The sequence below is a fragment of the Nematolebias whitei genome, chromosome 17 (assembly GCF_014905685.2).
Source record: "Nematolebias whitei isolate Nwh7 chromosome 17, NemWhi1, whole genome shotgun sequence".
NCBI lineage: Eukaryota > Metazoa > Chordata > Actinopteri > Cyprinodontiformes > Rivulidae > Nematolebias > Nematolebias whitei.
Genome location: NC_056514.1, coordinates 25,532,246 through 25,547,550, shown reverse-complemented (window position 1 = coordinate 25,547,550; position 15,305 = coordinate 25,532,246). Strand labels below are relative to the sequence as shown.

Genomic DNA, 15,305 nt, shown 5'->3' with positions numbered 1-15,305 from the left:
GAGAGGGGCAAATTAGAGTGGAGACAGGTGTGGGTGCTTTACCTTTCCCACCCACATTTTGATGTTTTCAGTCCAGGGAGTCAAACTGGCGACCTTCCGATCACAGCACCTTCTGTAACCTCTGCACCACCACTCCCCAGAACATCATTAAAGGTTTCCACATTAATTCATATTCTTGGGCCTGTCCTTTGTTAATACGAGTCGATTTCTCTAGATATAAATGACCACAACATCCTTGGCATACATCTCTCATAAACATGACTTTAGCTGACAAGGCACTCCCACTCCAACAATCTGTGCGTTTCAATACAAAAAGATGATTTTAGGTTAAAACTAAGATGAACGGTGGCAGTCGATATACATCCCTATACAACTCGTGAGTTTGGGGGTAAAACCAGATTATCGTTTCATCACCTTCCTGACTAACAAAGGGGTCGATGTAAAGCAGACATGAGGGAGATCCCACCTGGCAGCACGAGAGCCATTAATCAGGAGCTTCAGCTTCCCAGAGAACTGTGAGCCTGCGGGGCTTTGCTGCTGAACGTGTGCCGTTGGTGCTCGAGCTGCTCCAGCTTTCAGCCACATCTGCCAGAACTGGAAGGGGACTGGCTGCGCGAACACACACCGACTCATAATGCAGCTTAGTGTGTGCGTAAAGGCATGAATTAATGATCTGACAGAGGTGTGTGTTTGCATACGTGTGGGTTGTATTTATGTATTTGTGTGCGCTTTCATGAATTATGCATTCCACATAATGACGGTGGTTATTACCAGCTCATCACAGTTTATTGATCTTTATATCAGTTCTGGCTGTAATCGTCTACATGATAACAGGGAGCTTCATTAAGTTGTTTTCACCTCCACCTTAATGTCTTTCCATCTTCCACTTCAGATAACTTCCATCAGAGCTGCGTTAAGTTTTATTTTAATATTGTTGTGTCAAAGCTGTAACTGATTTATCTTCGTTATCGACATTATTTCTGCAAAGGTCGGAAAAGTTGCACAAGGCAAAAGGTCATTTTGTCTTTGGATAATTACGCAGCAGCAGTCGTGACGTGTCGAAATCCTTCATTGTGCAGTTATGAGACCAAAATGGCCGCGGCTGTTTTTTCAGAAGGCAAGATGTGCATCATCCCCCATCGCTGAGCCAAAAGTCTATCAAAGTGCTTTCAGTCAGCCGAGGGAAGGAAGCTGGCACACTGCAGCGTGTTTCAGATGTTCGTTTCATCACCAGCCGAGCTAAAGCTGGATGAGCCGTGGTGACTCTCCCACCCACTGACGAGCTCACAGAGACCAGTTCTGGCCATGATGGACGAGTCTCGCTGCTTCACTGAAGGTCAACAGTCAGGGGCAAAGGTTCACAGTGACTTTATCTCAGGGCAGACGGCCATAGTTTCACCCTTGACAGTGAACTTTAGAGAAAATTAAACAGAATAAAGAAAGATGAGGATCCTCTGAAAGGTTCAAGCTGCAGAGCGAAACACACACGATGCTCTTGTTGAAGAAAACTAAATGTTGATTTTATACATATGTATTTTAATATATATGTATATAAAATGTAAAAACAAACAAAAAAAAAAAACAATATACTTTGTATATTTTAATGTATTTAGATATACCAGTGTGGTTGCTACTGAGGATTTCAGCATTTCTGTTAGAATATAGAATAAAATTATGTAAATGAGAAGAAAGTATTCATGTACAAAAAAAACCCCAAAAACATAAAAAACTGTGAAAACAAAGCCTTAACTTCACTTGCATGGCTAACTGTTTTCTTGTTTTAAACTTGTAACACCAGTCTATTTCATGGAAATAAGGCAAAATGTTTTCAGTTTATAATGTAGTTTATCTGTGGCCTAAAACAGAAAACAAAACGTTTAAGTTTTTCCTAATTTAACTTTCGTACAAATTTTAATTGTCCTTAAATAAACTTTAGACCTAAACTTTATACACACACACACACACACACACACACACACACACACACACACTGCTGTTTTATTTAGGATTCGGAGGAGAACCCATTTTGTTCATTATCTTTTCTCCTCCTTCACAGGCTTGGGTTTATTCAGATTTATTCAATAGAAATGCAAATGTTGCACATCTTCTGCTGTGTTTCGTCGTCTTACGAGAAAAGCCTTTAAAACGGTCATAATCATCTCGATAAAGTTTTCACTAAAATAATTTGTAGCTCCCTGAAGTGGCGTCTCATCGGTGTCTTCACCTTTCGTTTGGCTGAATGCGTTTTAAAATGTTGTGTATTGAAGATAACTGTGTTTAACTGTGAACATGTTTGTCCTCCCAGCCCTATGACTGTGCGGAAAGGAAACCGTCTAGGCATCTCCATCCAGGAGCACATGGCCATCGATGTGTCCCCGGGCCCCATACGCCCCATTCGACAAATCTCCGCCTACTTTCCGCGCCTTTCGCCCACTTCCTCCTTCTCAGAGCCGCTCTCGCCCAATCAGCTGTCGGCGCCGGCTGCACTCAGCCCGGGCGGCGCGGGTCAAGGTGGCGGCACTGTCGGAGGACGGGCGAGCAGTGACCTTCTGTCTCCGCTGTTACCAGGAGCTGCAGGAGGAGGAGGGTCACTGTCGGCCATGAGCAGCATGGACACCAGCATCGAGATCGACAGCGGCGACAGCGACGACAATAGTGAGTCACCTGGAAGTAACGACCAGGTTTCACACAGGAAACAAACAATTAGACTGACAGACCTGGACACACCAAATGAGCAGTTTTACCTGTTTACACCCAGAAACAGGTTTACACAGAAATAAACCTCGGTGACTTTTCCTTTTAATGGACGACAGGCTGTCAACAAAACTTTCAGCTGCATCTGAAACATTCAGCCTCAGCACCAGCGACATACAAACAGCACATAGAAAACAGCAACAAACTAAATGGTGTTGTTTTTATAATTAGGCAGCATTCTGTCACATGGGTATGACATTTTGAAAGAGTTTTAACCAGAAGGAAGACTTCTGCCCTTTTCTCCAAACTTCATGCTCTATGACTGACATTTCAGCTGATAAGGTACTTGATAACTATTTGAAAGAACATTAAAACAACCAGACTATCCCTTTAACAATTCTTAGGAGAGAGGGAAAGGAGAAAGCTTTGCCTGTGCGTTCAGCGTTCAAAAACCGAAAAGCTCAAAAGCTTAAAAGCTTGAACTTCTGTACTTTTCGATTTTAATCAGGAAACCTCCTTAAATGAGAAGTGAAAGATCTTTAAAAATAAAAAAGTCCAATTATCAGCAACTTCAAGGACTCAAGATTCTTTATTTGTCATACACACCACATGTGGTTCATGAGGCGGAACAAAATTGTGTACACAGGGTCCCAGTTACATCCAACAAAAGTATAAAATATAAAAGAAAAACAGTAATAACATCTAAGATATTAACTTAGAAAAACATTAACTAAAAATATGCCAAGCACTAGTAGTACAAAAACAATATGTCAAACAGCAGCACGAACATGAGTTTGTGTGAGCAGATGAGCACGCATGAACACATCAACATGAAACAGATCAGCAGCAACATGAAACAGATCAGCAGCAACATGATGTGATTTTTCCACAGTGATTATTCTGGTTAGAGATTCATGAGTCTAAAAGCTTCAGGGCAGAAGCTGTTCCTCAGTCTAGTGATTCTACACTTAATGCTCCTTAACCTCCTTCCTGAGGGGAGCGGGGCAAAAAGTGTGTGCGCTGGGTGAGTAGGGTCCTTCATGATGCAGGTGGCCCTCTTCCTGCATCTGGAGGTGTAGATGTCTGTGATGGTGGGGAGACTGAGTCCAACAAACTTCTGTGCAGCCTTCACCACTCTCTGCAAAGCTTTTCTTTCTGCAGCTGTGCAGCCTAACTTCTTTAAGCTATTATTATTATTATTATTTACTTTTATCGGTATTTACCAGGCAAATCCCACTGAGATCACAACTCACGTGCATGCTACCATAAGAAAGATGAGATGCATTTTAACTTATTTTATGTCATTGTTTAAAGAAGTTTTTTGTTTCATCATCTCTAGATAGCAATGCTCATTATGTCGAGATAATGATAGAAGAACCAAGTTTGTTTTCTCAAGATATTATTTCGTTACTTAGATCTAGAGAAGCTCATTTTCACATGCATGAAATTATTTCAAAATTGAGACAGCCCTGCTGGAAACTGGTTCAAGCTGAAACTGACTGATCCAGTCATGCATTAGTGTTATATATTATCTCGGCTGATGTAAGTGCATGCAACACAATAAAAATGTAATTTTTGTTGCATAGTTATCTTGGTATCTCACAAAGCAACATTGTTTTTTTTTTTAGATATGTCTTTGGAAGTTTATAATGATGTAATAATCTCATCTATAATAGAATAATCAGCTTGTGTTTGAGAGTAGTATGTCAAAATCAACACAGGCAGGTAGGATTGTCTCAACTTCCACATCAGCAAAATGTGTTTAAACGTATTCAACATTTCCTGCTCATACTAGCTTGAAGTTTTTCCCTGCCATCATTTTTGATCTCTACTGCTGCTGATAAAGTTGTCATCATAAAATCGATCACCAAAGAAACTTTTTTCTCCTTCCATTAACTCTCTTGCAGCCTCCCTGGGGATGCTGGAGTTTGACCTTCTGTATGAGAAAGCCACGAGCTCCTTACACTGCACAGTCCTCAAAGCCAAGGTAAAGACTCCCCTGAAAACCTGAAACAATCTGTTACAATAATGTGTTCAAATAAATTGTCTTAGAATTCTTTCAAAAACATCTCCATACTTTGGTCACTGTCGAAACTGCCTAATTTCTGCATAAAAACATGTTTTCATAAAGAATTACCTCCTATTATTAAAGAATTAGCATGCTAACACCATGAAGCTGCTGATGCTATCATACTATATTGTCTTTTAGAACATGTTAGCATGCAGAGCACATTTATGCAAAACTCCCAGACACACAGCGGACTGCTCTTACCTGCAGCCGTGCTGTGACAGCTTACAGAGAAGATATTAAAATGACAGACGTGGATCTAGTGCACATTACGTTTCATGGTCCAAAAATCATAGCTCTTAAGTGCTTCTTTAAGTTCTTATGTTCCAAAGGTTTAGTTTTCTTTAAATATTAAAAAAAAAAAGTGTTTTATTGAATAGCTTATGTGTTTTTAGACTGGGTCCAAGGCAGCTTGGTGGTCAGTAACACAGGTTCAAGCACAAGTTGTGTCAGAAAGTGCATCCGACATTTAAAAAAATTGCCATATCTTTCAACTAGTTCGCTTGCTGCAGTGACCTCTACAAAAGGGAGTGGTTTAAAGAGCAACAGCAGCAAATAGTTTTAAATCAAAATGTGCACGGGAGCCCATCACCTCCTATATTTGTCCATGTCATGCAGTTTTCAAATTAACCAAACTGCAACCAATGAGACTTAAGATAGGGTGGCACGGTGGGGCAGTTGGTAGAGCTGCCGCTTCTCAGAGGAAGGTTGATGGATCAAATCCCAGCGTGGGATTTGAGTGAAGTTTGCATGTTCTCCCTGTGCATACATGGGTTTTCTCCAGGTACTCCAGTTTCCTCCCACAGACCAAAAACATGCATGTTAGTCTGATTGGTAACTTTAAATTGTCCCTAGGTGTGAGTGAGAGAGTGAATGGTTGTTTGTTTCGTTTGTCTCTGTGTCCCTGTGATGGACTGGACACATGTCCAGGGTGTCCGTCCCCCTGCCTCTTGCACAGTGACTGCTGGACATGGGCACCAGTGACCCCCGTACCCCACGGGTAAAGATAATGCATGATGGCTAGAGTCTTAAGATAACCATCCATCATTATCTTTTACCCACTTCTTCCTTTTTGGGTCACGGGGATCACTGGTGCCCATATCCAACAATAACTGTGCGAGACACCCTGAACCTGGACAGGTCTCCAGTCCATCACAGGGACACATAGAGACAAATGAGACAAACAACCATTCACTCTCTCACTCACATCTAGAGACAATTTAAAGTTACCAATCAGCCTAACATGCATGTTTTTGGTCTGTGGGAGGAAACTGGAGTACCCGGAGAAAACCCACACATGCATGCATGGAGAGAATATGTGAATTTATACCTAAAGTATCTTCTAGCCTTAATTTAAAATGAATCTCATGTTGGTGTTTGTTTAAAAATGCATTTTGGACGTTTGCCCGGTGCTCCTTTAATATCTTTTGCTTTCTCTGTAAGGGTTTAAAACCGATGGATTTCAACGGTTTGGCGGATCCTTATGTCAAGCTGCATCTGCTGCCAGGAGCATGCAAGGTCTGATTTTATAACCAGCAAAGCTTTTTGTGTGTTTTTTAATAAAAGATAACGACCTTCAGGTACCTGTTGCCAACAGTGCTGAAGCACACTTTTCAATCAAGTTCTCATTTTAGACTTTTATCATCAAAATGCATTCGTAGACGAATAAACCAGCAGTAAGACGAAATGACCTTAGGTTTTCCTTCCTCTGCTGTGATGTGCAGGCCAATAAACTGAAAACCAAGATTGTTCGAAACACACTCAACCCAGTCTGGAACGAGACGCTCACCTACTGCGGGATCACAGAGGAGGACATGTACCGCAAAACTCTCCGGTAAACGTCTCCTCAGACGAGGTTATTTCCGTCCACTTTATCTCCAGCCCCTCTGTGTTTCTAAACCCTTCCAGATCTGACTCAGGATTACAAAAGACTTCTTATCTCCTGTCTCCGTCACTGAGTCTTCTGCCGTCAGTTAAAAGCAGTTCACTATCTCTGCTGATCCTTCTACCCTCTTGTTCTGTCACCTCACCCTCGTCCCCTTCTCATTTTTAATCTTTTCTGTCCACCAAGATCAGAAAAGATCTCCCCTTTCTCTTTGTATTTCTTTCCATCTGCCTCCTTTGCTTTTTGTTTTCCAAACTTGTAGTGACGGATTGAGGTCAGACGAAGCACCGCCGGGTGCTTTAATTCATTGACGCCCCCTCTGGAGGTGACCAGAGCTGTGAATTGTCTCTGCCTGTGACTAAAACTTTTGCCGTGGCACGCATGAGAGTTGGATTTGAACAGGATCGACGGGTTGCTTCTCCAGGGAGATTAGAGAAACTGGCCCTACTACCAACCCGTGACGCTGATTTAATTTTGCTGAGGCACGTAAACAACAGGAGACTTCAAGTTTGACTCGAGAGAAGCACACTGATGCTGACTGTTGTTTATCAAAAGCCTTTTTTATCTGAGACATAAATCATCCTAATGTTCATCGTGGATGCTTCCAGGTGTCATCTGGTGTTTTGAATCTCTAAAGAAAAGTCTTACCTGACAAATCAGTGATGGATTACAGGCAAAGAAAAAGTGATATTTACTAAACCAATCCATCATACACATGCTCTTCATTTTTAGCTGATTAGATATGTATTGTTTCCTAGTTTTCTGGTAAATTTCTTTCTGTAAAAGCAGAAAGATTTGTAAACTATGAGCCAAAGGCTGTAGTGAGGAAACAAGTTACATAAAATGATGGTTTTCTGTCCTGCAGCCTCATTCAGGTCAACCACAACGTATGCAATATACCACGAGAAAATAAAACACTTCAGGAAACAAACTGCACGGCCCTCTCACTTCAAAGGGTGCCACTCTGAAATAAATTATCCAGATGACCTGTTATGGCCTTCAGAGACTGTGTGAGGTTAGTTCCTGTTCTGGTCCATCTGGACCACTCATGAAACGGTGACTTCTGTACCATTAATAACTCATCATGTAAGTGTCAGTCTGTGAATCCCAACAGAAAATGAGTCATGCAGCAGAATTAAACACACAACAGGTTCCATTAAAAAGAAGAGGATGATTAATTATGGCTGCACGGTGGTGAAGTTGGTCAGCAGTGTTGTCTTGCAGCGAGGAAGTTCAGCGTTTGAATCCTGATTGGGGCCTTTTTGCATGTTCTCCACATGCACATGCAGGTTTTCCCAAGCACTTCTGTTTCCTCCTAGTTGACGTGTGGATTTGTATGTGGCCTTTTGGTGGACTGGTGTTGTAGGTTTGCTTTGCGTCTTGCTCATTGACTGCTGGAGATATGAGGCACCAGCTCCCCGCAACCCTGAACTGACTCAAGCAGATGAAAATAAATGGACCGGTAAAGATCTAACCATTATCATTAACTCAATACTGCGATGACAAAATGAGTCAGAATGAGCTCAGGCCGCAGTTGAACAAAAACGTGATTATTGTCATAATTGTGATTTGTGTAAAAGTGAGCCCACAAAAACACATGTAGTAATCCCAGTACCTAAAGAAGAAAATAATCTTCTTAATTTACCTTTAAGTTAAACTTTACAACAGGCATGCCCTCAGAATTCATCCATTAATTTTTATTTTTTTTCCCTTTGTCGTTTGACATCTTTGCTATCTGCCTTATAGTGCCGGGAAATCCCTTCATGTAATGTTTGGTATCATTGTGAAGCTTGGGGATTCTTTCAGTAAAGAGCTGGAAATCTTGATGTCACTACAGAAAAAAAAACCTGAATAAAAATGTTGAGCTTTAAAACAGACACTCGTAAACAAAACGACCTTGTTGCCAGGTTTGGTGATAAATCACCAATTTTCAACAAACTTCTTATAAGTCTCTCTGGATCTACGTCGACGCTCATTTTCTCTGAGTTCAAGCTCTTCTCTTCAAAATGAGCTTTATTCTCTAATATTTAGTAATAACAATAGTACTACATGTTGAGTTTCACTGGATAACTTCACTAGAACGTACAAACATCTAATGTTTGATTATATTTTCTATTAGAAAAATAATCAGTTTTAAAGTCTTTATTTTTTTTAAACATGAAATGTTCATATTTCATATTCGAGAACAAACACAGAAGAATTAACCTTCCTGCTGCCCTTGGGCCGACATTACCTACGAAGCCTCCGTCTTAGCTCTAAGGCCTCGTGGGTCATTTTGACCCAAGGGCGGCAGGAGGGTCACAAGTGAAAAACAAAAGTGGTCACAAATTGAACCAGGAAGTGTAGATCCACAAAAAAAGACAACTAAATTCTGAGCTGGAGAGTTGAATGACGTCACTGTTTGACCAAGATAAAATCTGTAATATCTCCATTATTATTTTTGCTTTCCTCTTTGTGTGCGTCTGTAAGCTCTTCTACAGAAAAGCCCCGGTGCTAAATGAACCCGTGGTTTTAGTAAAGTGTAGCAGAAACAGAAAACCTCCTGAACTCTTCAGCTGCACAGAGTCCAAACCTGTTTTGTTTCCCGTTACGACGAGGATCTGTAGACCGATGCCTTCGTGGAGCAGATGTTTCTACTTGCGTTGGTGACATTTTAAATCAGTTTGTAGTGAATATGAGCTGTCAGAGTAAAATGTTCACATTTCCTACCTCACATCCAGCAGACACTTGACACTTCTCTCACATTTGACCCTTTGACCTTTTGTACTCCTGTCCCCTTGGATCAGTTGTCACCTCTCACTTTATTTCTCTTTATTCTCCTCTGCTCTGTTTGTTCTTTATCTCCCCTGGTCTTACTATTTCTTCAATTTCTCTTCTTTTATATGTTTTTTATGTTTAACAAAAGCAGATTTTTGCAGCTCCAAGGCACCCAGCCTGTGCACCAGCCACATTCTGGCTATATTGTGTTTCATTACCAGAAAATGGAAAGTGGGGTGTGTCTTTGACCTGATTTTTAGTTAGAAGCCAAATAAAAAGACAGAAAAAGCTCCTTCCTCTAAAGATTCATTGGATCGGTCAAGTCGTATCTTTACATTTTTGGATTCCAGCTACTGCATGTTTAAATTACTTCTCCTGTTTTTAACCTTTCTTTCTCACCTCGCGTCACTCCGGCCTCTCAGATGGCACCTTTTCATTTCACATCTCCAACCTGCCTCCATCTCCTCTGCTCCTCTGTGCTGCCCCCACCCAAACCGTAATGTTTCAGCTGACACTATGGCAGGTGTAAGAGTTCACCAGGGCCATAAATATGGATTGACTTAACCGTCTGTCGTGCACTTTCACACTTTCTGAACTCCCAGTGGAGGAAAACGTGACAACTGAATATTTAAATCTTTATGGTGTGCTTGTTATTGCTCATAATTTGTTTTCTAATTCTGATCAGGTTTCCATCACTCACTTCCTTTTCTTGTTTTATAGTTGACAAAATAACAGCATAATACAATAAGAATCTATATATTTTTATATATCATGCACCTGCAGACACACAAGCAAACACACAAATACTCTCAACTCCTTCCAGATTCACATCTCTGCCTCATTAACCAGCTACTCTTTATTTTTTATTCATGCTGCGTTCGCTGTTTGTCATTTTTTTTACCTTCCCCTGCCAGCCCTGTCTCTGTTTGTCTCCCAGGGTGTCTGTGTGCGACGAAGACAAGCTGACACATAATGAGTTCATCGGGGAGTCGAGGGTGGCCCTGCGCCGTGTGAAGCCTGACCAGACCAAACACTTTAACATCTGTCTGGAGCATCCACCTCCTGTGAGGAAATAAAAAAGAAAAAAAAAAGGGGGGGGGGGCATGGAAATATTAAAAAGGAGAGCAGGAGACAGGAGAATAAGTGTTTGAGACAGATAAATGGCTGCAGGGTGGTCTAGTTTTCTGTAATGCTTTCTGTGTGTGAAGCCTTTTAGGTGAAAAGGTGAGAAAATGACAGGGAGGAGAGGTGAGTCGGTACCTGGGAGGTGTTAAAACTGCTCCACTGACAAACCACTGTGATGGTAAACACACTCCTAAAACAGTGTATCCATATGTTTATCTGCAAGATATTAAAAAAAGAACAGAGAAAATGCTTCTGGTAGCAGTTAGACCCAAAGTTCCTCTTCTCGTTTAAAATCTTATATTTAAATGTTAAGTAAACAAGTTTTCTTCTGCCTGAAGAATTGTGCAATATCTAAGTATGCATGAAGAAGAAAGTGTCAGAAAACAGAACAATAATGAGGCTGTTCGTGACCCAACGTTCTCTTTTTGTCATCTGCATGGACACAAAAATAATTACATAAGGGAATAGCGTTTCAAAGCATTGTTTTATGTGCCTGCTCATGTTTCAACCAGTTAAAAAAGGGAAAGCTTGTGTTTAAAAGCAATATTTCAGATCTTTTGAAGTATGTGGAATAGTTATGAACAATAATTATCTAACTTGTTGAAAAATTGTCTATGTAATCATCTCAGGTTGGAGAAACAGTGTGATTTTGACCAGGTTGACGAGCTAATGGCTTTACCGTATTTTTCGGACATAAGGCGTATTAAGCGAAACAAAACAATCAGATAAGTCAAACTTTATTCAACTCATTAATAACTCTCAACATTGTTCAGTTGTACCACATAAAATCGGTTCCAGGTCAGTAAGCACAACCAGAATTAATACACAAGGCGCACTGGATTATGAGGCTCACTGTCGATTTTTGAGAAAATTAAAAGGATTTTAAGTGATCCTTATAGTCTGAAAAATTCAGTATATATGGCTTTTAAATCATCATAGCACCATCACTTCCTCTTATATGGTTAAATGCAATTTGCAATAGCAAATTACAGCAGAGCAGCTATCTGCGGTTCATACAATTTAATTTTTGTGATATTTTTGTTGGAGTAAATGTGTAGCGCAAAATTTAAAAAAAAAATGTTTTCATGAACCACTCTGAAATCTTTCAGATTGGAGTTGCTCTAAAACCGCAGAAACAGTTCAGTCTAAGCTTTACTTGGACAAGCTGTTAGCTCATTGATTTAGTCAGTATTAAACTCTTTTTCCCCCAAAACTGCAACCAGTCACTGAGCTATCTACAACAGGTAAGATATTAACTGTTCATAACCTTTCCATGAACCCACTAGAAAATGTTACCCATTCCTTTAATGCTGGAGATATGGTCCTATGAACATAATTTTTTATGTTCGACACCACCCAGCAGTACTTTAGCTTTTACTCACCGTTGAGTTTAACATTTTGACATGAAATAAACTTTAACGATTAATAAAAACGGCATCATTTGGTTTAACAAAGAGCCACGCACAAAGTGCCACATGCTCAACATTTTTTACACATTCTGCCACCCATTGAATAAAAAAAGGATTAAAAGATGGATTTTGTTATATCCCTTATTTAGTCCTATATGAACTTAGATTGTTTAGTCCAAGCAGTCTGGATCCAACATAAGTCTGTAAATTTCAGAGATAACCATTTATTTTAAAGCAGTGTTCATCAACTGGTGGCCCATGGGCCAAGCTCACTCTATTTAACTTGCAAAGGATTTGATTATTAAACAAACTGATTCCGCTCAGTTCACTTGCTAACAGCACGTAATTGGACCAGACTTTGACTTTGACACAAGGCAACTTGCCGCTGAGCTCGCCTCCTCACAGTTTGAGCAGCAAAATGAGCACATTTGTTGCTGATCCCTGTTTTAGACCCCGTTCAGACCTTGCATTAACATCAATCTTGGGTGATTTGATTGCAAGTGGTGAGCATTCACACCTGGCAGTAAAATCTGCACCCAGAGACATCCACGTACCGGTAATAACTCTGTGTGGAGTCGTGTCAGTCCTGCAGGAGTCCTGGATCAGGACAGACTGTGTTCAGACTATCAAACACATTTCCAGGTAAGGGTCCAGATCACCTAGGAAGGTGGTTTGACTGAAGACTTTTTAATGTGCACTGAGGCCATTCACCTGTATTTAACGTTAATAAATGCAATGAGAAGAGCAGCACGGTGGCACAGTTGAGCTGTTGCCTCTCAGCGAGAAGGTCGCCGGTTCAAATCCCGGACCGAGACTTTTCTGGGTGGAGTTTGCATGTTATCTCTGTGCATGCATCGGTTTCCTCCCACAGACCAAAAACATGCATGTTAGGCTGATTGGTAACGCTAAATTGTCCCTAGGTGTGAATGAGAGAGTGAATGGTTGTTTGTGTCCCTGTGATGGACTGGAGACCTGTCCAGGGTGTCCCCTGCCTCTCGCAAAGTGACTGCTGGATTTGGGTACAAGTGAACCCCCACGACCCAAAAAGGAAGAAGCGGGTAAAGATAATGGATGGATGGATGGATGGATGGATGGATGGAATGCAATGAAATCAACCAGGATGGATGTTTGTGCTGTCAACAGGGTTTGATTTTTTTTTTTCCTTTTTTGTGTCTGTAGATAATTTTAAACACCCAAACATTAAAAATCTATTTACTCCTAATTTTTATACTTAATATTTTGTTGCTTTTTTGGTCTCTAATTGTATATTTTTTTATTCTGTTTCAGGCTAAGCTCTAATGTTAATGAATAGCAATCAATGAGCGATCTTTCTGAAAAAAGTTGTGTTTGAAGAACTGAAAAAAAAAACATGATCACACTTTTAACATTTTGTTAAATATATTGAAAACTACCGTATTTTCCAACGTATAAGTCACAGTTTTTTGCATAGATTTGTCAGTCCTGCGACTTATATGCCAAAGCGATTTATATAAGTTTTTTTTTTTACATATTCATAATGCTCTATTGACTGACACTTTAAATTTTGAAGAACTACAACAGCGAGTCCTCCTGTGTGCACTTGCTTCACTCAGCTGGTGCAGGCGGAGGAACGCTGGAGAGCTAGTGGCTTTGGCCGTGAAGGATGGGAGGGATGGATGGATGGCGCCGTGCCGCCCAGGCGAAATGAAGCTGTTTTGACCATTAAATAAACGCATAATAAACACAACGGGTCAGGGATGACACATAATACATGCGACTTATATGCCAAAGCAACTTATATATGTTTTTTTCCTCTTCATGATGCTTTTTTTGACTGATGCGACTTATACTCTGGAGCGACTTATACGCCGGAAAATACGGTAATTAAATCTTTAAAGGATATCCAAAAAATATCCCAAGACACAGCCTTTTTAAATTTTTATTTTGCAAACAAGCTGTTTTTAATGACTCCACAGACATGATTTAGGCCTCCTTCAAATTACAAATAAAAGGGAATTACATCTGCTTTTAAAGCCCATGAATAGGTTTTTTTGTGCAGGCTAAATGTCAGTCAGGCCACATGTGCACTACAAACGCTGAAGGATCAGAAAAATGAAAGAGTGCGAGGCGAAGGGGGGTGGCAGAGTGTCAATAGGCAGCGAGAGAGAGAGAGATGAGAAACAAATGGATTAAAAAGTAAAAGCTGTGGGAGGGGAGCGGGGAGAAAGAAGTGGGAGGTTGCTGGGGTTTTGTTCTTCGTATGATGGAAAGCCCTGCTGGTACTAGATTATCCCTCTGAGGCTGCGATCAAACGTTAAACCCCCTCAGACATCCTGAAACCACGTGCCGTCTCAGGCCTGTAACTTTAAAAACTGGCTTCACCTCCAGATTGATACAGCTGTCTTCTTAAACCTCCATTGCTCTCCTGCGCCTAACGCTCAGCTCTGCCTCTTCCTTTTTCTCTGCCTGCAGTTGCCTTCGCCGACAGCGATGAGCACGGCCCTGAGAGGAATCTCCTGCTACCTGAGAGAGGTGACCAGCTCTAGCTCCACATCAGTAAAACTGACATGTTTGTGTTTGCTCAGGGAAACTAGTGGCGGCCATCTTGGATTAAGGTGACTCCAAAATTTGAATGTGTACATCCAAGTTATTCTCTGAGGGTTTTATTGAAATCTGATGAGATATTTTGCTAACAGACAAACAAACCCACGCACACAGTGAAAACATTATCAGTCTCAGTCATACTAAAGGGTCTGAAAAACTACAGAGCATAAAAGTCTGTTAGACATCCATGGAATAAGTGAACAGAACCAGCATTGATTTTATTTATTGGTTTATTAAGCTTATAAATTTATGTTTTGGTAAATAATCTTTACTTTTCAGATGATTTCCCTTTAAAAAAAAAATAGCAAAAACAGAAACATCTTAACAACTCCACGACATCTATCATCAGCTACAAACTCAGATCCAATTCAGTTCAGTTTATTTATATAGCACCAAGTCACAACAGAAGTCATCTCAGGGCACTGTACAGAAACATTTATATATATAAAATGTAAGTTAATAAAGTAATCCCTCGCTACTTCACGTTTCGTTTATCGCGGACTCGCTCTATTGCGGTTTTTCAAAATGACATATGACTGATTGGCATGGGATTTTTTATTTTAAATGAATTATTTGAAATTATTTAGCACCTGCTGCATCTTTGTGTAGCCCACAGCTGCAGAAAAAGCATCCTCCTGCCTTTGTGAAGCCCATATTGCAGGATAAGCTTCCTGCTGTAGCTATCAGCTGTTCTCTGTGCAGAGCTAGGAAGTGGGCGTGGCCAAGAACGCTTGGAGGTGGCCAAGAGGAGGCAGAGAGCTAAAATCATGACATTCTGTGCTCT

At 40.6% G+C, this 15,305-nt stretch overlaps 1 protein-coding gene across 1 annotated transcript in view; it reads left to right on the top strand.

Moving 5' to 3' along the window:
* Positions 1-2,309: 2,309 nt before the first annotated feature.
* Positions 2,310-15,305, top strand: part of LOC119423976 (double C2-like domain-containing protein alpha) — a 25,636-nt gene continuing 12,640 nt past the window's right edge. Inside the window, exons 1-6 of the mRNA XM_037691411.1 lie at positions 2,310-2,655; positions 4,602-4,681; positions 6,206-6,280; positions 6,487-6,596; positions 10,342-10,468; positions 14,390-14,449. Of these exons, the coding sequence (XP_037547339.1) occupies positions 2,310-2,655; positions 4,602-4,681; positions 6,206-6,280; positions 6,487-6,596; positions 10,342-10,468; positions 14,390-14,449 (798 nt within the window). The remainder of the gene's footprint in view (positions 2,656-4,601; positions 4,682-6,205; positions 6,281-6,486; positions 6,597-10,341; positions 10,469-14,389; positions 14,450-15,305) is intronic.